We start from the raw sequence: 22,864 nt of genomic DNA, 5'->3' as shown, positions 1-22,864 counted from the left end.
GACGGTGAGACCCTCCCACCCCCAGTTCAAGAATTACTTATCTCTAGCTTTCTCAAATGGTCAGTTCCAGTTGCATCCCCTCAGTTCATCATTTTTGTCCAGACTGCACTTTGGGGTATCTCCAGCACTCTGAGTCTTAAGTTTTCTGTTATTTTGGTTCATGGTATTGAAATGATTTTCTGTCCTCAGACTATGGGAGGAATGGAATTCTTATAGTGGTGGGCAACCTCAATGCACTGTCAGACCACTACAAGGAGAACCTGATTAGAAGGTAATACTCTGTGCATATTTAACTGAAAAAACAAGCTAGGCATGGTCTGCACTAGAAGATAGAACGCACCTGTTCAGACTCCAGGACATATATATCTGAGTAAACAGAGCCCTCTTTGGCATGGAATAGCTCAGGGTTTCCAACACTGTCAGTCTTAAATCAGCTCATCAGTTTTTAAGACAGCACTATCTTTGCCACTACATACAAGCCAACTTTGTGGACATCAGTACTCTAATTATTGAAATAGTACTTCATGAACAGTGGCCTGACTCTCTATATTTTTGTTCTCAAACCACAATCATTCTGATGTGCTGCACTTCACACATTTGGTTTTTAATATCTTCTTACACTTGCTACATGATAGCATTTGACTTTCAGGTTCTACTCATAAAAATAGGAAACATTTCAAGAATATTGGCACTTAATACACTATGGGTTGTAGGTCCTGACTTTAAGCCAAACTGTTGTTGTTTTTGGCAAGTATGTCTTCCTCTGAACCTGCTGCATTTGAAACATTAATGTAGTAGGACATAATATATCTGAGTAAACTGAACCCTCTTTGGCATGGAATAGCTCGGGGTTTCTAACACTGTCAGTCCTAGGTCTCCTCAAGAGACTTATTCTGCTGGATCAGTTGTCTTCCACAGGTCCAAATGCTGTCCTTCCATTTAGGCCTTTTTCATCTCATTAGAGATATAGGACTTCCATGCACAGCTCAGAAGGGAGCTTGACTCTTTTGCTCTTAGCAGTGACCACTGTATTTGTACAGTTAAGTGGGAACTTCATGTTGGAATGTAGGTACTAAAAAAGTATTTCAAAAAATGACACAAATACTGCTAATTTTCATGTATCTGATTGTGAAAATAAGAGCAGTATTTCCAGAGCTCACTATGCCCTGATAGACAGCTGAAGGATTCATATCTGTTGCATCTCTGCTCTTCACCAACACTTTGATTCTTTCAACTACCAGCACAATGTATCTAATTTCTGAGCTGAAAAATATGTTTGTGTTTGCAGTAGGAACAAATGCTATGGTTAGAAATGTTCTGGCAATTGTTTTGTTAATGTTCTGAAGAGAACATAGCGAAGCTCTTCCTGTACTATTGTTGGCTCAAATAGATACAAGCAATAAAATACGTTTTTCTCAATAACACAGGCAGATGTGATCTCAGCTTAAATAATTCAATATGCAGTTACCCTTACCGTGTCCTAATTCCGATTATAGCCCCGCCATCCTTGGTCAAAACTTCTGCCCTAAGCCACTTGCTGGTGAATTCATTTCAAAAGCCTTCTTGAGGACATCTTTGACCAAGAGAAATTTGGTATTCCATCTCTGTGATGTATAAAGCCAAGCAGCATAGAAAATCTGTATTAGCATTAAATGAACTTGCTGCTTCTTTTACTGTGTTCATCTTGAGTCTTGTGTCACCTCTGATTCCATGTGTGTGGTACACTGCTTACAATTTACAAGTATAAAACAGAATGAAAGCACAAGTGTGGTTAGTATTTATTATTAGATTCTATTGGATATAGTTTCTAGTTTCTATTGGATATATCACAGAACAGAAAATGGGCAGGAATGGAGACCAAAACTGTGAGATAAGATGTGGTGTTTAAGTGAAATTCATCCCATGGTGAAGATGAGAGTTACAATGTCCATGGGCCACTTACACCCTGCTGTTATTCACATCTGAGGACAGAAGGGCGAATTTAAACTCTTTCCTGCCAGCTTTTGTTAACACCGAATTTCTCACAGCTGTGGACTCTGCACTGAACACGTTCATCATTTGATTCACAGCTTCCCTTTCTGCAGAGGTTGCTCTTAATACCGTGCTACACAGAAAAGAACTGAGGGGTTAAGTATCAAAGGAATGGAGTAGAAAGGGAGGAAAGAAGTCATGTCAGAAATTATAGATGACTGGCCTCTGGAAGAATGAAACACAACAGATTATTTATAGTTGTACAGAACTGGAAGTCAAATACAGCCAGAAATCTGCTGTCATTGGCAGGGGAAACAGGATCTGGCCCTGTACAAGGATCCTATCACCGGCTGAATTAATTCAAGTTGCTCAAATGTGGACTGGCCGCTGAGGCTTTTTTAATTTTACTCTTGGCTCTTCTGATATCTTATGAGTCACAGGTCTTTTACTGGCTTTGTTTTATAGATCTGAGAACAAGGGAGTGACAGTGTTTACCTACCTCATCTGGAAAATGTGAGGCTTAATTAATGTTTGTAAAGACCTGGTGGATCATCCACCAAGAAGCATTACATCTGTGCTGTGCTATTCTTATCCACTGCACGAAGATCTCCGTCAGCCTTTGCTTACCATCTAACAACCTTTTAAAACTGTTCAAATACTACTGAAAATGGCTTGAGTTTACTAAGTTATATGCTTTTCAGGGCTGAAGCTGTGAGAATATTTGTTAGTTATGGGCCCACTAAAGTTGCATTATCGTGCCTTCATATCAAGTCCCAGAAGCTGTCCAGCTCAGCACAAATTGCAGAACAGCCCTTTGGAGTGAGGATACAGACTTCAGCAAGCACAAACCTGTGAGTCTGGGCTCAGTGAGTGCAAGGTGAACTCTGATGGCAGGGAATGAGAAACAGACGACATTATTTTTCGATTGTTTGTACATCGAGGGTAAGAGTTTTTTCCCAAAAGTAGTGGAAAACAGGAAATTCTCATTGATGGGAAGAAATATGTTTAATTGGCATTGCTGATATCTTATGGAATGACGTGAATTATTTATGATGGTAAAATCATTGTTTATACTATGCTCACAAAATGGATGTGAGGAAGGAAGTATGGAGAACAGTGCTCTGCATTGGACACAATTACCATTTATTTTTAGGAGTACTCTTGAAAGTCAGAAACACAAGGTCTTCATATCTAATCTCTATTTATATATCCATGTATATGGCTCAATGCACTAATTAGCAAAGCTCAGGAAGTGGTGCCAGCAGAGACAGAATAGAGGGAAGTGAGAGATGGCTGTCTGACAAACCCCAAAACAGGATGAGTTACTCTTTATGCACTTGTTGGTGCCATGCAGAGAGCAGAATGGTGCTTTTCTGTGGTACCTTACTTTGGGATACACATTGTGAGTAATGTGCCATCCAGTGTTGTACTACAGGAGTTTCTAGAGATCATAATGTACAGTTTATAACCTCCCAATATCTCCCTCCCCCAGTGTAAAATGCATCCGTGTTGGATGTTGCTGTGCTGGTGGAAGGCAAATTGATTAGTGAGCTGGAAGCTGGTGTTTGCCCACAGACCAGTGACCATAATGTGATTACATTCAGTGTGTGCACGCCGTGGCCAGCACCAAGGCTGTGTCACATCAGTACCTCCAAAACTGGTATCACTTGTGGATGCTGGAGTGTGAACATCCTTTGTTACTGAGAAAAGCTGCTTAAATAAGCTGAACTCAGTGCAGAAACCTGCAGACAATGAAATTAAGCTCTTCCCAAGTGTTGCTTTTTGTTCCGGCCTTCCCAAGCCATTCCCCTTGGCTGATCAGCTGAAACTACTGCATTTATGATCTGTGTAAACGAATTTCAAAAGTTAGTCCTGCTCTTTTTTTTCTAAGTGAATGAATCCCATGGGCCTCCTCTGACCAAACTCCCTGGAAAGTTATTGAACCGTATTCTTTAGAGCAGTTCAGCAGTGTATGAACTGCATTTCTGCATGACTGTGTGAGAGGCACCTCTCATCCCAGAATGGATTTGGACAGAGAGGGAAAGGTGGCAACATCATCCTTGAGCTTCTCTGTCCCCCCCTGTCAAGGACATGGGTTTGCAAGCAGGAGTGGCAGAGAGGCAGAAAATCAGTTGCAAGGAGCAAATCTCCCTGATTGTTTTAAGGGTGTGCTTGTCTGATCCCTGTTCCTAAGCTGGCTTCAGCCTTTGCTTGTGATGTGAGTCCTCTCCAGCGGGTCTGATACCATCATATGTTTTTGTTAGGAAGTAACACATATCCTGAAACAAAGTGGCTTAAAAGGGCACAGAGACAAAATAAAGGCATTTGTCTGAATCTCTAGTAAATAGATACTTCTACTTTATATCATTTAACAGGAAATATAGAAAGCATGTCTCATATTTAGAGACTGGGAATATACTCAGGAGGCTGAATTTGAGTCTGTTGAGTGTGCTGTGCCTGGTTTAGGAGGTTAAGGATAGGAATGGGCTTGTTTTTCCAGTGTCTGAAAATAACGAGAATTATTACAAGTTCATAGATTCTGTCTTGATTAACAAACCTCTCAGAAAGTCCTGATAATTGCTATTTTTCCAAAAAGAAACTGAGGGAAGTATCTGTACTGGTTATAATCTCATTTTATTTCCTGGGATATATAATAATGCCTCGTTTTCAGTAAAGAGTCGTCAGAGATAAATTTCATCCTTCTCTATGAGAAAGAGCAGACAGTGTAAAAGTACAACTTCATTTCCCCAGAATGGTAGTACAAGAGTTTTATGAGTGAATCCAAGGCAATAAACCTATTGCCCCTTATTGAAATCATTGATAGCCTTTCAAAACAGATACACTGGTCTTCTCCTCTTCATGGGGTAAATTTGTATTTAGACAATTTCCCTTAGCAGAGATGGAAGTCCTCAAGTACATCTCCCCCGGCGGTGCCCACTATGCTGTGTGGGCAATGGATGAGGCATGGATGTGCACTCTCACTGCTGTCATTGTCAGGGGAACAGAAAGATTCTCATCTGAGGCAGATGTGGCAAGCTGAGAATGTGAGCAGCAAAAAGCATTTCTATATCCTGTTGGGAAAAAATTCCTGGTGTGGCTGACTGCTCTCAAAGCTGGGGGTAATGTAGATTTTGTCTCTGTGCAACTGGTTTGTAAATGGAAGCTGTTGCACAGGAGCACTTAAGGCCAGAGTTAAGCAGCTGAGGAAAACAGAAACAACAAATGATTACAGATCAAAAGCGGTGGTTTTATTTCTGAGCCCTGGGAACTCGTGATCCCAGTCTACTATCCCTACTTGTTAGGATAATGGCATAGTGCACATTCTCAATCAGGAATTTTGATCTGAAAGAGGTTTTGATGGTTTTCAGTGAGACGGTGCTATTACAACTAATGATAACATACCTGTCTACTTTTCATAATCTTCCAGTAATCCTTTAAGGATGAAAATAATTAACCAAGGGTTTCTGCCTTGATTACATCAGTTACTGAAATGATGAGAACAGAGGATAGATCCATAAGATCTACTTCAACATATGTGGCAGTGTACCACTGACAGAGCCTTTAAAAGAATGAAGTCCAGCCTGGAAAGCAGCTAATAGAAATTAAGAGCCAATTAATTCAGCATCAGAGGAAAACAGGCAATTGCTAAGGATAACAATTTGTTCTTTTTTACAAAATTCGGATTACAGTCAATATACTGAGAATGCAGAATCAGGCTCAAGAAAGAACAAGTGTCAAAAAAAAAAATTAGATTTCTAGCAGTCACAGAGATGAAAATATATTGGAAATTTGTGATTTTTGAGGAAAAATGTATGTGCTTCTGTGCTGGTGGTCCTGGGATAATATTAATCTTACAGATATTATGCAGATAATGATACTTGTTGTCTTTTGCTTGGTTACAGAAAAATTCTTTAAAAATTTTGAAACCATTCAAATGTTGTTAATATTGCCATCTTCTTCAAAGAATGTGATCAATGAAATGCTTGGTTTTTTTCTAAGACAGATAGAACGTACTTTGTTGACCAAGTAAAACACAAAGCTCTCAGTAGGTAGATGATAATTTTCACTATAGGCATAATAGTAAAGATTGATTTCTCTTTTCTGAATCAGATTTTTTGAGGGGAAAAATTGTTCTTTAATATTTTTTCCAGTGTTAGCTATGACTACATGGTTGGGAATTCTTTTTTTCTTGAATTTGTAGTGAATAATTAGTATATTGTAGGTGTGAAGCAAGCATATATATAAAATCTTTAAGCAGTTAAAAATTGTTTGACTGTATTCAGGAGCAAAGTGAAATAGAGATCTTTGATCACATAAAAGCTGAAGTGGAAGCTTTTGGGCGTATTCAACTGGGTTGGGAAATGCTTTACAAAACTTCTTGTTTAGTCCACGAGACCAAACACTGAGTCAGTATTTAGACTGAGGGCTGGATCCTCAGCTGGCAGAAAATCACAAAGTTCCACTGATGGCAGCTGGAGTTGGAGAGATTTTGCAGCCCCAAGCTCTCATGGTTTTATTGCTTGCCTTATGGTGCTTGGTTCCTGGTCCATCTTCATTTCCTGAAACCCAGGCTTGGGGCATTGCATACAGTCTCAATCTGCATGAAGATGAAGTGTGACCATGTTTCCTGCTGTATGATTTTTAACAAATTGTCCTAAAAACAGTAGGCAGAGAGGCCCTCAAACTGTAAGTCAAAGAACGCAGACACCAGACTGATCTTCTCAAATAATATGGTTTACACAGTGATGTCAAGATTTTTGCAAACATATGGCTAAAGATGCTCTAATTTATCCCAGTGGAGAATGTGATCCTAAATATTAGTCAGGAGACAAAAATGAACTCTGTTTATCCAATATATGTAATCTCTCGCTCTGTCTCTGAGATGGCTGTTCCTATGGAAATTGCCTGCCACTTCTGCAGACTCATCTTACAGTGCTGTAGAAGACTCCTTACAGCTGAGACCCACAAGATGTTGTCTCTTTTCCAGATACTTTGAAGACAGCAAATGTTGGCAGTAGAACAGCTTCAAGTGCCAGTTGGCATAAGCCTTGACACAGTGTTAGTAATGGGAGAAGAATTTACTTAAGGCCAAATCCTCTTATTTGAACCCTCTGTTACTATCGTGATAGCTTTTGAATGTGCTGAAATGTCTTTCCTGAACTCAGAGGATGCTCCCAAATTTATGATTTCTGGAAGTCAGAGTTCCAGAAGGCAGCCGGTCAACAAAATTCCAGCTTCTCTATGCCCTCGAAGTGTTCTACTCCATTCCCACTCTCTATTTAAACCCAATTCCATCTTGTAGGTGTTCAGGGACCTGTAATAAAAGTAGGCATATGCTCCACGCAGTTCTGTGGATTGCCTACCTGAGACCTGGGTGCTGCAAGAATCAACACGCTGCTTCAAGCACTTTGTGTTCTCTCTCATAGCTATGATTTATTGGTAGGACCCACTGGGGAATACTTTGTAATATCCATTGTGGTCTTGTGTGTCTGTGCTCTGCTACTTAATTTGGGTGTTGCAAAAAACATTATCTTTTAAAAAAACATGGAGTAGAAAAGTCTGTGTTTCTGATTAGATTCTTAGGCTGAAACAGAGAGAGCAACGAATTCAGGCCTATTCAAGAATGATCAACAAGAAATGAAATATTACTTTTATTAAATTCAGTCAGTTCATATTAGGCTTGCTAGGAGCATCCCAAAATGAATACACACTCTACCAGTACCGCTATAATGCATGTATTTTCATTGCCATGGGTTTATGGCAATGAAAATACATGCATTTTAGAGAGATTAAGAGAATGCAGCCTCATTTGAAACCACTGCCCTGAGCTCAACTCCTCCTTCTGCTTTTGTCTCCCACTGGAAAGGGCCCATTCTAATCTGGTACAGCAACCTGAACCAGAAACTTTTTTGTGTAAAACAATACACTCCATCCTGAAAGTTTCTCTAGCTCCCAGTCTCTAATCATTTGCAAATCAGTCCTTTTCTGCACTACTCTGGATCTGGATTAAACTGTAATATTCTAATACTCATTTCTTCACCTTCTGGAAGCTGTCCTACCACTGGTGGTCTCTGGTGATCTGGAAAAATAGAGCAGACTTTTTTCCCCAAAGGGAGAAGAATAATAGAAGCTGAGCTAACTGAGAAAAATGAGTTCCAATTTAATGAAGTGGAATGGATTCGTCAGTTTTCTACTCTATCTGCAGAATCAGAATGAGGAAATGTAGTAATCAACATTACCTTGCCCCCCCCCCCCCCCCTCCCCCCCCAAAAAAGATTAATTTACAAGACAGAAGACTGTAAAAAAAATATTTGAAGTTTATCACATTTGCCTCATTTAGCTCAATCCTTTTGCTACCTGGATTGCTTTGAGTTTGCTGTGTCCTGGACTCCTGAAGCCTCCCAGGAGAGAGAGCAGCGGGCCTTAGGAGAGAAGGCTGCTGTCCCTCATGGACTCTAGGTGAGAAATAATGCTTGATCTGCACACGGTGCTTACTGTGCTTTTAGATAATGGTTAGATTTCAAAGTCTTCTAAGACTTCTGACTGGTTGTGAACTACACTGTAGTAGGAACAATAGTCTGTCAGCTAGAGTCATATTTATTTTTATGTATGGAGTATCCTAACTTAGAGACCTGTCAGAAGTGTGTCTAATGTAAGTCTGCTGGTTCCTGACTCAAGTCCCTGGAAGCCCATTTTAAAGCCTGTTTTACAGCTTCTTGATTCTCTTCCTCCCAACGGCAGCCTAATGGTGAATGTGAAGTGTATCATAATGGATGTTTTCCCTCAAATCCTTCAGCTTTAAATCCTTTCTTTTTCTAATCCTAGCGTGAGTTCATCTCACATTTCCCCTTTTGTGCTATTATGTACTGTCTACAGAGACATAGATTTGATCTAGTAAGAAAGTACAGTGTGTCACAACAGATACTTTACACTTCCTTAAGGCTTCTATTTGGCAATAAACAAATAAATAAAGTCAGCATCTGAAAAACTTCCCAGACAAAGACCAGAATTATGTTTTTCCTTTTAACTTTACAAAGAAGCCAAGGAAGATAATGCAATAATAATATGTTCATAAATTGAAACCACTGTAAACATGCTTAAATCAGTGTTTATGTGAATATACTGTTTGACAACTTTAATTTAGAGGCTCATTGCTCTTTGGATCATTTTCAAATGCTCTGCCATCGTATACATGGCCAGGTGTAATACTGACTTCACAGCTGGCCAGATCCTACTGATTTTTTCTATTGTTTAGTTGCTGCTAAGGAAAATTAATCCCTTGACATTGCATGGATCAGACAATTCCAAGTTCAAAAGAGTCAAGCTCAAAAGCCTTCCAAAGGCATTAATTTGTCCTCTATTGATTCAGGGGCACACCAGCATTTCATTTTCTCTAGCTACCCTGGTAATGTGGAACTGACCAAAGGGTTAAACTTAACTGAGTTTGTTTCAGTAGATTCTAATTTTTAAATTAATTTATGAATTAAAACATTGACTTTGTTTGAAATCTTTTATCTTACCATTGTGACAGAAGACATATTTTGTCATAGATGTTCTCATCAGGATTATAAATCTTTTCTTCCCTTTTGTTTAAATCCACCAAATTTCTGCTCAGTCCCAGCAGTGGAGATAAAAAAGTGGGATTTGTACTGCCAGCAAGCAGATTGATCCATACAGGAGAGGCAATTATGCAGTTTATTCAGAAGTTATTTCATACTAGAGTGTCCTGATGGGATGCACAGTTGATGGTACCTGCACTTAGGACTCCAAAGCCTCGTCTGCTGTTTTGAGGAGTTCTCAGTTAACATCTTATAGAATCAATATTAAAATCCTGTCTAACCCTTGTACAAGGTGACTGTTAACAACCAACAGGCAGCTATTAGACAGTAAGTATTTTCACATTTCTTGAACTCTACTTACAAAAGCTGGCAAGGTATCCCAAGCAATCTAATTTGGCCTTTTGTTGTGAGTATTCTTTTCAAGTGCTACCTAAGTGATGCTTAGTGACTATAGTCACTCAAATCAGCAAGGAATTTTTTTTTTATTTTTTATTTTTACACAGATGAGGCTTACCATAACAATCAAATCCATTTTCTTTTTAGAAACAAAACCTCTTAAATCTATGCGGTTTCCTCTCAGCTCATTATAACTCCCAATGGTATCAGCCTTGCAGAGCAGAGGGAAGGAGAACTCAGAGCTGTCTTTAGTTAATGACCTTCAGCTGACCAACTTTTGATTTAAATTTTATGGGTATAACATGTTGTTAATCACACAGCTATTTGCATTTATGGCCTGTAGCTATCCTTCCCTAGGCTGTGCTCTCTTTTAACCTCACACTAAGCTAAATTTGGCTGGCTGTTATTTGGATGTTAGATTTTCCAGTCTTTGAGTATGTAGATGCTTTGGGAAACCATGTTTTTGACTCCTGAGTGCCACACTTAGCTCCTGCCTGCTACAGAACTGATTCTGGATATAGGGTGAAGCCAAAATAATGTTAAACTTTTACAAGCCCTACTGGGATTACTCTAGGGAAAGAAGGAGAAGTGAGTGGGAATGGGAGAAAGGAAACAGTCAGTTTCCTTGTCATTCTCTCTTGGCATCAGTGAATATGGAAAAATATGAGGTGAGTGAGCTGAAAGGAAGATTTTTCCATCTTGGAAAAGGTAAGATACTTTTTCAACAAAAGACAACGAAGTATAAAGAATAAAAGAAAACATGTCTCTTGCTCGGGTGTAGTATGGAGGCAGAAGGCAGCAGAAATTTGGAATGGTAATGATCTGTAGAGAAGCTGGCTGAGGAGGAAAGCAGTTTCCTTGTTTTCTTGATCAGTTTAAAAACAAACACCTTGTGACCTCATTATAGCAAAATGTTCTTCTACAGCAGAATGAACTTTGGGACTCTGACAGCTCTACCTGGAGTTCCCACTTCTGCATGGAATGCTGGGTCACAGGACTGAGTGCCTTTACTGAACTGTGTGTGCCATCAAGGTTATCGACTTTAGTGCAACAGGAAATATTTAGTATTTTATTATGTTCTTTTCTCTAATTGACTCATTCTGAAGATTTCAACGTAGAGAGTATGGTGAAAGGACAATTTTATTTCCAGAAAAGCCAAACTGCCTACTGCATTCTGTGAAAAGCAAGTATTTACTTTTTAGCCCAAGGCCAAAATTATATATAGAACTGCAGTGAGGGTCCTGAATTCCTTTTTGTTTAAAATAGTGAAATACAGTGATGCCTGTTGTGATGTATGTAGTGATGAAATAGTGATGCCTGACAACGCTCTAAACAAGGTATTAGTGTGACTGAGCCTAATGTCAGAAATCCAAAGTATTTAGTGTGTGCATAAGTGACATGTGGAAAGAGAGATTTTATTTTCTTTTATATGTTTTTTTTCAACCAGACATACAGGAAAGAAAGCTTAATTATTAATGAATGTTTTTTATTGTTTCTCATGAAAAAGTCATGTTCAGTTTGTTGTGTGATGGGCCTCACATGGCAGTGTTAGGACTGCAGTTATGTTGAATGCTGTGTGATGTACACTACTCAAAGTTTAATGAGTATGTTCTAAGACAAAGAAAAACATTATGAGCTTATAAAAAATCGGCTCTTCTTATTTAGCCTGTGGCACTATAAGCAATTTATTTAAGTGACACTGAAGGCACATATTCAGCCTCTCCCAACATCTACTGCAGAAGATTCATTGCCAGTAGATTTGATGAAGAAAAATGTTTATAACAGTGTTCATAAAGGTATGTTGTGCAATACGTAAAACCTGCACATTTGAATTTTATAATGCTTAATGTTAGTTTAAATCTGTTCCCACTGAGGTCAATGGAAGTTTAATCACTGACTGATTTCACTGGGAACAGAGGCCAAAAGTAAGCACCTTTTAAAATCCCACACAGCAATTTCTGGCACATAATTGTGGCAGCTACCAAGACAGTTCATTTTTTCTTCCAAACATAGAACATAATCTTTTTTTCTTTCCATTTCATTTTGGACAAATTTTCACTGGGGATAATGGGAGTTTGGCAGAATAAGTTCAGCACTCATAAGACAATAAGAGTGTTAAGACCTCACTTGGAATGTCTAAGATACATAAGTGAGTCTGTGAGTTAAATTTGTTGCAATTGGTACCAGAAAAGGTTTGCTTCTGTGCAATTGCAAAACCATCACACGTGTAAATAGGTTTCAAGAAAAGGATGAACACTCTTCAGTGAGATCTGAAGATAAGAATTTATTCATGTTCCCCAAAGAACATAGAACATCTAGCAACTTAATAATGGCCTTCAAAGTGGCTATCTCACTTAATATATTTTTTAATAATGCAAAAATGGGGATTTGTGTCTGAAACAACATGTAACTCCTTGATATGGATGGTGTAGTGACACCAAATTTTGGAGGCAATTCCCAAAAGCCATATGACCACTGCTTTATACTAGTCCACAGACTCCCTTATTAAAGGGCTAATTCTGCTCTGTGTGAAATTCTGATCTTTGGCTCTGAATATTGTGAGGGGAGACTTCAGGTCGCAGCGGATGTGAAAAGCTATTCATGCTTTCAAACAGCTTGACTGGGAAAGCTCACACAATACTTTCATAAAAGAGTGAATAAGCAGTCAGAACTGCATTATGTAAGTAAACAAAGATTCTCCTGCACCAAATTCTTCTGAGGTATTTTATGTTGCTTACGATATTAGGCAGAGTTTGAGTGTCTTTATATTTTCTTCACTCCCTTTTGGTCCATAAATATTGAATCAAGCTAATTATTTACAAAAAAAAAAAAAAAAAAAAAAACAGAAAGCACCTGAAAACATGAGCGATGTTTCTCCTTTGTAATAAAAAACACTGTAGGCTCAAGAATGTATTATTTCCTAAAGACTTCTGTTGTGTAGCAAACGTTGAGCAATTTTTTAATTTTGATTTTATAAAAACAGGAACTACTAAAGGTTCTTATTTAGATCTAAATATTGTAAGGAATAGAGCGAGTTTCACCAGTTACATTCTGTGATGGTTTTTTGAAACTAGCAATTCAATTACTCCAAATATGTCTTCATGGCACAGTGATGTGTGCTATCTTGCAGACTCAGTAGCAAGGTGAGATTTTTCTCTTCACAGAGAAAAATAATGTTTAACCCTACACAACTGGGAACTCTCCACTTTTCTTTAACAAATTAGAAAGATGTAAAGAACCACAGGAAAATCTTCTGTCAAGTGATCTCCAGTGCATTTCCTCCTGCTGCTGCTGCATGCAGTGATTCTGGGCTCTGCGGTCTTGGGGGGATCTGACTCACAGCCCCAGCAGCTGAATGCTCCTAATGGCAGTGTCAGAAAACTTTCCCATTTCATAGCTTCACTACTTACAAAATATGGGTCAGTCGCTCTTGTGATGAGTATTATATGTCAGTTAATATTTATCAAAGACAAAAATATCATGCTGAAAAGAGTAGCATTTGTTCCACTAGTTTCAGAGACCAATTGTGCATGGTTTGGCTTTAGAACTATAAAATAGATCTTGACTGTTTGAGGCTCAGTATCTATTTCAGTAGCCTGTGGGTTTCAGAGAAGCAGCATGGAATGCAAGAGGAGTTAGGCTGCTCAAGAGATTGGATGTGGGTTAAGAATTCTCTTTGTACATACAACCATCTGTACTGTACATGATTTCGCTGAGTGATAACGAATGTGAAGGCTCATGGCCATGTATGTGAGCTGTTGTTAATTTCAGGTGATCCGAAACCACATCAAGAGCCTGTACTCCAATACTGAACCATCCTGCAGTAGCATTTCATCCCTGGCAGAGGTACAAGAATGGAGATGGTGGTGCAGCCTAGCACAGGTCAGCTCAGAGAAGGGAGCAGATGGCTTCCAGACACCTCAGTGTCTCACAGCCAGGCTCTGTGCTAACGGCTTTAACCTTTGATCTCTTATTGCTACAGCAAAATATGTACATCAACATGCAGATCAAAATTTCAGACCTGACTTCGTCATTAATAAGGACTAGAAAAGCTTGGATAACTTTATAGAGATGTAGACATTCACGATTATCAAAGACATGCAAAATTGCCCAGCAGCCACAGACTTAATGGAAATGGAACTGAGGAATGTGTCTAGGTGAGGTGTCCCTTCTTGTGCCCTCTGAGCTCTTTGCATGCCACATGAATCACATTTCTCACCTACTTTGGTTGGACTGAGACTTTTGCTCTAGATACTGCTTTTTTTTTTGTGTGTGTGTGTGTATGTGACAAAGCTTACAGGAGGTCAGGGAAGAAGAGATGCATGGAGAATATTTTTACATATCATTTAGCTTTTTTGCATCCCATCTTCCCCTCTTCCCCCCCCCTTTTTTTAAATAAGCAGTTTGTTGATAAAAGTCAACATTTTCCCCCAGCAAATAACTGACACGTTATAACATTTCTTTAAAAAAAATTCTACCTCCTGAGAGCAAGTGCTGCTGTAGAATGGTGATAATTGACTTTTTAGTGTTAACTACTGTAGCTTAAAGAACCATATGGGTTTTGCATCGTTTTTGCTGTTTGATATTAATAGTGCCTTTAAATTTGAAGGGAAGAAATTTGTTCAGTTGAGAATTGTGTTGGCGAATTGCCTGTGCTGGAGAGACACTCTTATCCTGCAAATAGATGTACATAACTAGAGGAAAAAAAAAAAAACAAAGTCATTCTGGCCCTGTTGCATGAAGAAATGCTGCAAAACCAACTAGGCCCTTGTTTTATGTGTTTGTTGCTATGGAACACAGAAATCATTACTGTTAGTTTCTCTTTGGTGCATTGTTTGGGCAGCCATATCGCCCATACATGATGCACTCAGGAAGAAATGTGTGTATCTTTCAGGTCAAACAAGAAGTTTTGATAAGGTATCAATATTTGCCTGAGAGGCTGCGTTAGAAGCACACCCACTTAGTTGGAATTAATGGAATAGGATTTAGGACAGGCGATATAATCCAACTTGACAAACTAGTTAAATATTCACAAGAAGCGGAAGAGCAGCAGCACTTGGTCTGTAGAGAAAAGAGAGATCTTGCCTATTTGAGCCCGCCCAGGATTTTTGTACTCTGAATGAGTGGCTGCAGGAGCCCTTGTGATCCATGCCTGTGCAATGACCTGCATAGCTTACCATTTCTTCAATGGTTACAGGTAGGTCTGTGCTCCCAGAAGGGCAGCTCATGCAGGTACAGCATGAGGGGAAGCTGTGTGGATAACTCAAAGCCGGTTTAACTCCAGGGGATATTTTTATCGTGGGCTGCTGCAGTTGCACACAGGCTTATGCTGTTCAAAATATAATGCAGAAAAATAATCAAGGTCTTTAGTTCAACATAATGTTGTACATTTTCTACCTTTTAAATCAGAGTGATTAGGCATATGTCTGTTCATTTAAAAATGTTTGTTTAGTCTGTAGAATTATTATAAGACCATGTTTTAAACCAGCTATTAGCTAATGGAGAGACCTCATTGTCAAAGGGTATTATGAGATTATTGCTTCATTTGCCATAATGCACAGAGATAGTCCAAGGGTTCTGCTTTTTTTATGTTTGTTTAAATTTATTTACATACTTTAACCCATTCCCTAGTATTTTATCTTTCAACAAAATCCTCTCATAATCCAAAAGGTTGGGCAGATTTGCTGCTTTCCATGATAACTGAAGAACTATGTAAATAAAACCTGACATATTAACTGCCTTGGATTCCTGTAGTTTCATATTTGGAAATAAGAAAATGCAGTGGAGATATGAGAAACAGCCATGTTTGCTTTTCTGAAGGGCAATTAGTCAGCAGCTGGAGCTTTTGAAACAAAATAAAAGTAGCCAATCACCTTTCCTCTATTTCCACAACAGCAAGAAAATTAGGACATAGATGAAAATAAATATGTTGGCAGTTTTGGTTATTAGCATAAATGATTTTATAAACAAATAATAGAAACTAAATGGTAATGAGCACACGAGAAGGAGCAATACAATATTTACTGTTTAATTTAACATTTAGTCTCCTTGGGTTATGTTTCATAAGCATGTGATGATATACGTGTCATATATTGATTGTTATTCACCCCCACAAATAGAGTATTGTACTGTACCATTCCAGTGTGCCATATGGCCTGAACATACCATGCAATTCATTAGTGAACATACTACAGCTTTATATACCCTCAGAGGAACGTGGCAACATGTGATGTAATGCTCATGGACAGTAGTTTGTTGGCTCATTTACCAGTGCTTTAAATAGAACTGTGCAGTGCATGCTGAATTTGATGTTTCTTGCTACTAAAGCTGGGAAATTCCATGCCATCTTCTTTGTTATCGGTCCCTCTGCATGAATCCTTATAGGAAAGGAAGTAGGTCATGGGAAGAGAGAAGTCTAACATTAAATATATGCAAAAGTGCAATCTACATCACCTGATTCTACAAACATGGGGCGCAAAACTGAATTCCTGCCTTTTTCCTAGGCCTGACTCCCAGTCTTGTTGCTTGATTAAAAATAAAGTAAAACATAGGAGTTTGTCCCATGGTGCTATAGCGCAGGTATCAATCTCAGAAGAAAGCCGTATGTGACACTGTTTTACTAAGGCTTAATAAGGTGTGACTTTGTGGAATCAGGATCATCTAATCAATTTTGCTGCCTTATAACATGATAACCTTTGGTGTCTCAAACAACTTCAGATTACTGTTGTGATCAGCTCTTTGGTTTTTTGTTTTGTGCAAGTTTTCCAAGTGCACTAAAGCATACCGAGTGAATACTTTGCAATGTATTGCAGCCAGTGCTTGGTAAAAATGAGAAGCATTCATTGATTATTCTTTGGACGCATCCAGAAGTCATCCACATGTAGTGCTGCCTGAGTGTGACTCACTGTTGTGTTACTCCAGTTTTCTGCTGTTACAGCTTTATTGGGATCAGGGGAGTTACTACAGCTTAACCTAGAATTGCATGGTGGTGACATCAGCCTTGTTAATCCAGGGGGGAATTCTGCATATGGAAAGGATTCCCAACTGAATATGGTTTTCCAGAAAGGAAAAATGGAGCTAGGAATCCAACCACTGAAAGGAACTGACATTAGTATATGTAATAACAGAGTAATGGTATTTTTTCTACAAACACTTTTGTGATGCAATTCAAACAACCCACTTCCAAGAATGATTAGGAGGAATATTAAAACAGAGGGATGCAACAATATGAGTGTGCATGGGGAAGAGCAGACACTCATTAATTCAGATGAAAACATTTTTGAGATCTTTAAAGAGATCTTTAGTTCTTATTCTTGAGGCCTTTATTTCTCATGATTCAAGGAAAAAAACTCCAAGACACTCTACAAGTCTTCATGTCATTTCATGTTTGTTGTGAGCTCCTGGGTTGAATTTGACCCGCCTGTGGCAAGTGTCTGACATGAGCTGTGTCTGCTCTGTGCTGCTGCTGGTTACCTCATGTTCCTACTTTAGCTGGTGCTGATGCAGGAAGGAATGCAGCTGTGGATTTCCCACCAGAGATTCAGTCTAGGGATGCTTTCTGACACATCCTCAAAGCTTTGAAAAGACAGTGCCTTTCCTCAAACAAAAGCTTCATTTGGAAGAGCAAAAGAAAGAAATATTCCTCACATTTTGGGAATGGGAAAAGCTGGGAAAGAAAAGCTGTAGCTGAAAGTTGATACAGAACAGTGCGTTCTTTGGCAGAGCGCAAGACAAATGCAGAAAGGTAAATTACTGGGAGAAGTGTGGACATAGAGTGCTTACTATCTGCTGGGAGTAATGCTCCTAAGTACATTCCCTTCCCTAACTGTACAGTTAGTTTGGAAATCTGATTTTTAAAAAGCAGATTTTCAGCCCATTCTGCAGAGGGGAGTCATGAAAGACTAGTAGGACAGTCAGTAACATCAGCTGTTACCCTTTGTTCTGGCTTTTACTGAAGGAAGAATCATTTCTTTTGCAAGCAAAGCTCAGCCTATAACAAATGTAAGATGCTGTATTCTGTAGCTTGGTGCCAAAATGTTGTGATATATGGTGGAAGTACTTATGGAGGTGGACGAAATACAGCTTGAGATGAAGCTGAGATATGACACCAGGTTTGAGCCTTTGACAACTTTCCTTGCTGCATGTGGGCAGTGTGCTCTGCTCTACCTCTCACATGGAAAAAGAACTCAAGCGGCAGAGGGCTGCTTCCAAAAGAAGCATGGTGCTCACTGATGTGCAGGTAGCTACCCTGGCACTTCTTTTTCCTAGTGCTGTTCTGGAAAGAGCCCAACCACCTTAAAAGTACAGTATAATTTGTAGGGTTGGGCTATCAGTCCCTGGGTCTAAACCTAGGCGAGTAAAGAACCAACCAAACAAATAAATAGGAGGAAGTTGCTCGGAGCTGGCTAGAATTGAAGGAAATATCAGGAGATTTCTCTCCCTTAGGGAAGGAGGGTTCCTATAACTGCTGCTAGGACCCTTATTCTGTGTGTATTTGAATGCTTGCTCTGATTTGGCTTCAAATCTAAATACTGCCTCTGTTCTCATGCTGAATCCAGAGCCCAAATGCGTTTTCTCTATGCCATTTATTTTCCCAGGCCTCATTAATTAATAAGATCTGTGTACATTCCAGTCCAAGCTCCAGATTTTGACATCCTATGGACTTTGGCTATTTAGAGCACAGTTCCCATGGATAAGTCATAGTAAACAAGAATCAGCAGGAAATTATCATTTGTTGCTCAAAAAGTAGTCTGTGCTAAATTAAATAAATACCCTGTTGTTACAGTGTTCTGACACATAGACTGAAATCAGATATAGTTTCTATTGAATCTGGCTGAAAAGTTATGAAGTAAAATAAATATAACGAGGTTGATTTGATTCTCCTGTTTGTTTCGCAGTACTGTGAGGAAATGCTCACTTATGTAGGCATATGAAACATTGTGAACAAATCCAGAAATTCTTTTGATACGTGTCTCAGAAACTTGTAAGAAAGTATTGCAGTTTGGGGGAAGTTTAACTGTGAGTAATCAAACTTAACATATAATTATTTTTTATTCAGTTGTCACTTAATATCGCACTCCTATTTATGCGATGAAAACCCCGGAGCTATTCTGTGTGATTAAGCTAAACCAAATGTTTGGCAGAGGAATGGGGAGTTTGAGAATTAGAAGATGCTCTTTTGGTGTCTGCTTTTGTTTATCTATGGAAACAGAAGCTTCAGAGGAACAAAATTTTACTTTGCAATTAAACGAGTGAAAATAAAATAGCATGTAGAGTTTCCTATAATGAAGAAGGACTGGTAGTTTGAGGTTTTTCTGCTAGTTTGTAACAGAATACATCATCTGCTCTGGCAATGTTTTTGTTGTGTTTTTTGTCATTTTGAAAAGAAGGCCAAGGAGAACAGCAAAGATGCTGTAAGAACAGAATTCAAAGCCAAGTTCATAAATTGGCTTTAAAAATGATTAATAACCACTCATCATAAGCAGGCAATATAATGTAATCGCACTTGGGTAAGACACAAAGGATTAGACATCAGGCTCTCCCTACAAATGCTGCAGAAAAGAGTTATTCTTTAGTTCCATTTTGTATTTCTTAATCTGCTGAAACTCCCTTTAGCATTAAAATGTATTTTGCCATGGAAAAACCATGGGTATGGCCATTATGCAGTATGTTATCCTCACATCAGCTTCCTTTCCTTAAAAAAAAAAAAACAGTGGCATTTCTGATTTGGTGGCAGTAATAAAGCATTGATCCTATCACTGAACTTTCTCAATATTTTGGTACTGAGTCATTCTCCTTAATCAAAATATCTTTGCATTGGATATAGTTTCAGTTCAGGCTGGGTTTTGAGGAAAGAATCATTGTATCTTGTGTTTTCTTTGGATTGTATCCTGATCCTTGGCCCTGCCTAGGACAGAAATAAAATTACATGGAAACTCCTCCCTAAGATCGGAGCTTTAAAATCCAATTTGGGGATTTTTATTTTGAAATGTGACTTGAATCTTTCTCAAACTTCTTTGTCTACTATATTCATTTCTCCTATGTAATGCACACTTCACACTCCAAAATGCAACATAAAATTATGTTTTTAGTGATGCATTATATGGAATATACTGGATATCTTCAAAGCTTAACAGGAGAATAAACTCTGGAAATAGCTATGTGATTTCAGAGAGGGAAGAGACTTCTGCAGTGTGTCAGCAGTGTAGAACAAAGTAAATTTTCTTCTGAAAACTGAATGGAAAATTTGACAATATTACTCAAATTTTAAGTAAATCTCAGCTCTTACTAAAGAGCCTTTATATGTAATGTGAGAGAAAATGATGACTTTCTGAACTATTGAATGTTTTATGCAAAGCAATCAAATAACACTGGTTAAAACTCTTGTTTGTAACTCTTGTTACAAACAGCTGACAGCCTCTCTGATCAGTCAGTATCAGCCCAGATATTGATGGTGCTTTCCTTATCTCCCTTTGCTGTGATTCCATATGGTCCCACTGTGCACAAGGCTTGGACTGCAAGTATGATGGTAATCCAGCTAAAGCCTGCAGATATTCTGCTTTGGGGTCCAGTCGGCTCAAAGGGTTTGCTTTTCTCCATATCGTCTTGGAATAGACTTATTTTCAGGTGAATCTGTGGATATTTCTAGACTAGTCAGCTTATCCCTGAGCACCTCCTACATTCAATTCATGGCTATTCAAAGGATGAGAAGTTATTTGCAGGACACAGTCATGGAGCAGAAATCAATCTATTTCCAGTATCATTTTAATCTAGCAAACATCTGTTTGGCAAAATGTTTACTAGGCAAGGCCAGTACTTAATAAGGCACATACAGCTAACATTGACTGGGTGAATTCAATGAAAAACAGGACTGAAGAAGACATTTCATGCACCAAAAATAATACAAGATGAATGTTCTGTGTAACTGCTACTGATGGTTGGGAAAATGTTTTTAAAGATGTTTTGGCAGCTAGCAAACGTTGACTTGAGGGGTTGACTGGGCTGATGCTGGACTGGACACGGCTGGTGCCTGTGGACCTCAGAGGCAGCACAACTTGGTGTCCAGTGCACGCTTATCTTGATCTGCTTTTAAGTATGTTTTTCTTTTTTTCTCAAAACTGAGATTTTGCTTCATATGCTGTGTATTTGTGGAAGGTGGCACCAATAATATTCATTTTCTTGCTGCATTTACCAGTAGCCATCATTTTCACTTGCATGCATGGTAAATTGCGGTTCTGTGAGATACGTCTGTTGTACACAAACTTGGAAGTTCTGAGGAAGCAGGACATGTTGGGAGACCTGAGCAAGGCAAAGAAATCCACCCAGTTTTGAACAGGAGTAAGAGGCCTTGATGGCATGTCTGATGGAGCAATATTCAAAAGCAGACAAGTATAACACAGACAGTGTAATCTCTTCTGAATTACTTTTCATTCCAAACTTGACATACATGCAAAATCCTGGATTTATCTTTTCAAGAACGTTATTACTTTTGTGTTTGTTTTTTTTTCCACATAAGTTTTTATGTTTAGCTGGGCTGACACAACTCTGGTTGCCACCTGACTCACTATGGGTAACTTTTCTATAAAATACTCTATTATAGTGATTATAAATATCTTTCTGGCATGAGGAAGCATAGTGGAGCTGCTAACACCTGGATGTTTTGCTGCATGAGAGAGGAGTTAATGCAATGGCATTTTAAATATAATGACCTAAATACTCTCTCAGCTGACTGTAAAGTAAATGGGCAAATGAAGCACACTGTTCATGCTTCATTGTGTAATGTATTCTGTCGTGTTTGGTGACATTGTCTTCAGCCCAACCCATACTTCTAATAACTTCATTGAAATTCTAATTAAGAATTTTATGATCCAGAGGAAAAACTCTGGTAGGTGCTTTGCAATTTTCCTTTACAAGTTTCACAAGCTCACTAGCCTAGGGTAAGAAGTGCGTTGCTCCCCAGGGCTTTTTCTGGCCCAGGAGGAATCAAAGATGGAGCTGGAACTGTGCCCCTCAGCTGGCTTATACTGTATATGGCTATTCTGCCAGCAGCCTATGGATAATGTTTGATGCTCTATCAGGCCCTGAGCGTGACAGTGCTTTTCCAGGGACAGGGCAATCTCCACTCTGTGAACTTTGCACCATTCTCCGTGATGACATTTAATATTGGAGCCCTTAAATGGAGGTGTGGGGTGCTAAAAAGCCAGAGCTCTGGGGTCCAGAGCCCAGCACGATGAATAAGGTATGACAGCTTCACAGAATCATTGAATGGCTTGGATTGGAAATGGCCTTAAAGACCATCTTGTTCCAACACCCTGTTGTGGGCAGGGTTGCCATCTACCAGATTCAGACTGCCCAGATTCCTATCCAACCTGGCCCTGAGCATCTCCAGGGATGGGGTTTTCAAGGGGCTTACCATAACAATCTGACAAACATCTGTTTGGCAAAATATTGACTAGGCATTGCCAATATATAAATAGGTGTGTTCTGGTTCTGCTTTAGCGTTACTCTATTAAAATTCAGTGGTTATCTGAAAAAAGCTCCAGCTCACCCTTCTTAGCAGAGCATGTGTGACTGGCTTATCCATTGCAGCAAAGCATCCTGTTTCTGGGGTCTTGCTGAGAGAACTGTATCACATGCCTTATTTTCTGCCTCTTGTCCAAGTGAAGCTCCCACAGAGAAGGATAGCTTGTGGTTTTACCTCTGAGTTTTAATCCTAGCAAATGTTTCATTGATTGCAGTGAGGAAACAGTGTAAGAACTGTGGAGTGCGGCTCCACTAGTAAGAAATGTTGTGAAATGCAGAACTTCATGGATGGTCAAGTTAAGGATATATATAGCTGTAGCTGATACACAGCATTTATTGGAATGTCTCAATAAATCTTCTCTTTGTGGAGTATATGACTACATGGACAATGAAGAGTGGAAAAACTACAAGTGGAA

General features: G+C 39.0%; 1 protein-coding gene across 17 annotated transcripts in view; it reads left to right on the top strand.

Annotated features, from left to right (window-relative positions):
* Positions 1-22,864, top strand: part of NCKAP5 (NCK associated protein 5) — a 441,589-nt gene that overhangs the window by 153,182 nt on the left and 265,543 nt on the right. For 10 of the 17 annotated variants that reach the window (XM_046944122.1, XM_040704248.2, XM_040704247.2 and 7 more), the window contains exon 1: positions 15,024-15,123. The exons of 6 other annotated variants lie outside the window; for them this stretch is intronic. In XM_046944122.1, coding sequence (XP_046800078.1) covers positions 15,046-15,123 — 78 coding nt within the window. In that variant the 5' untranslated portion in view covers positions 15,024-15,045. Of the gene's footprint in view, positions 1-8,410; positions 8,431-15,023; positions 15,124-22,864 lie in introns of those variants that run through there. One more of the 17 variants, XM_040704249.1, reaches the window with a different exon arrangement.

Source organism: Gallus gallus, chromosome 7, assembly GCF_016699485.2.
Source record: "Gallus gallus isolate bGalGal1 chromosome 7, bGalGal1.mat.broiler.GRCg7b, whole genome shotgun sequence".
In the NCBI taxonomy this organism is placed as follows: Eukaryota; Metazoa; Chordata; class Aves; order Galliformes; family Phasianidae; genus Gallus; species Gallus gallus.
The sequence above is the reverse complement of the archived record's forward strand: the minus strand, read 5'-3'. Positions and strand labels throughout refer to the sequence as shown.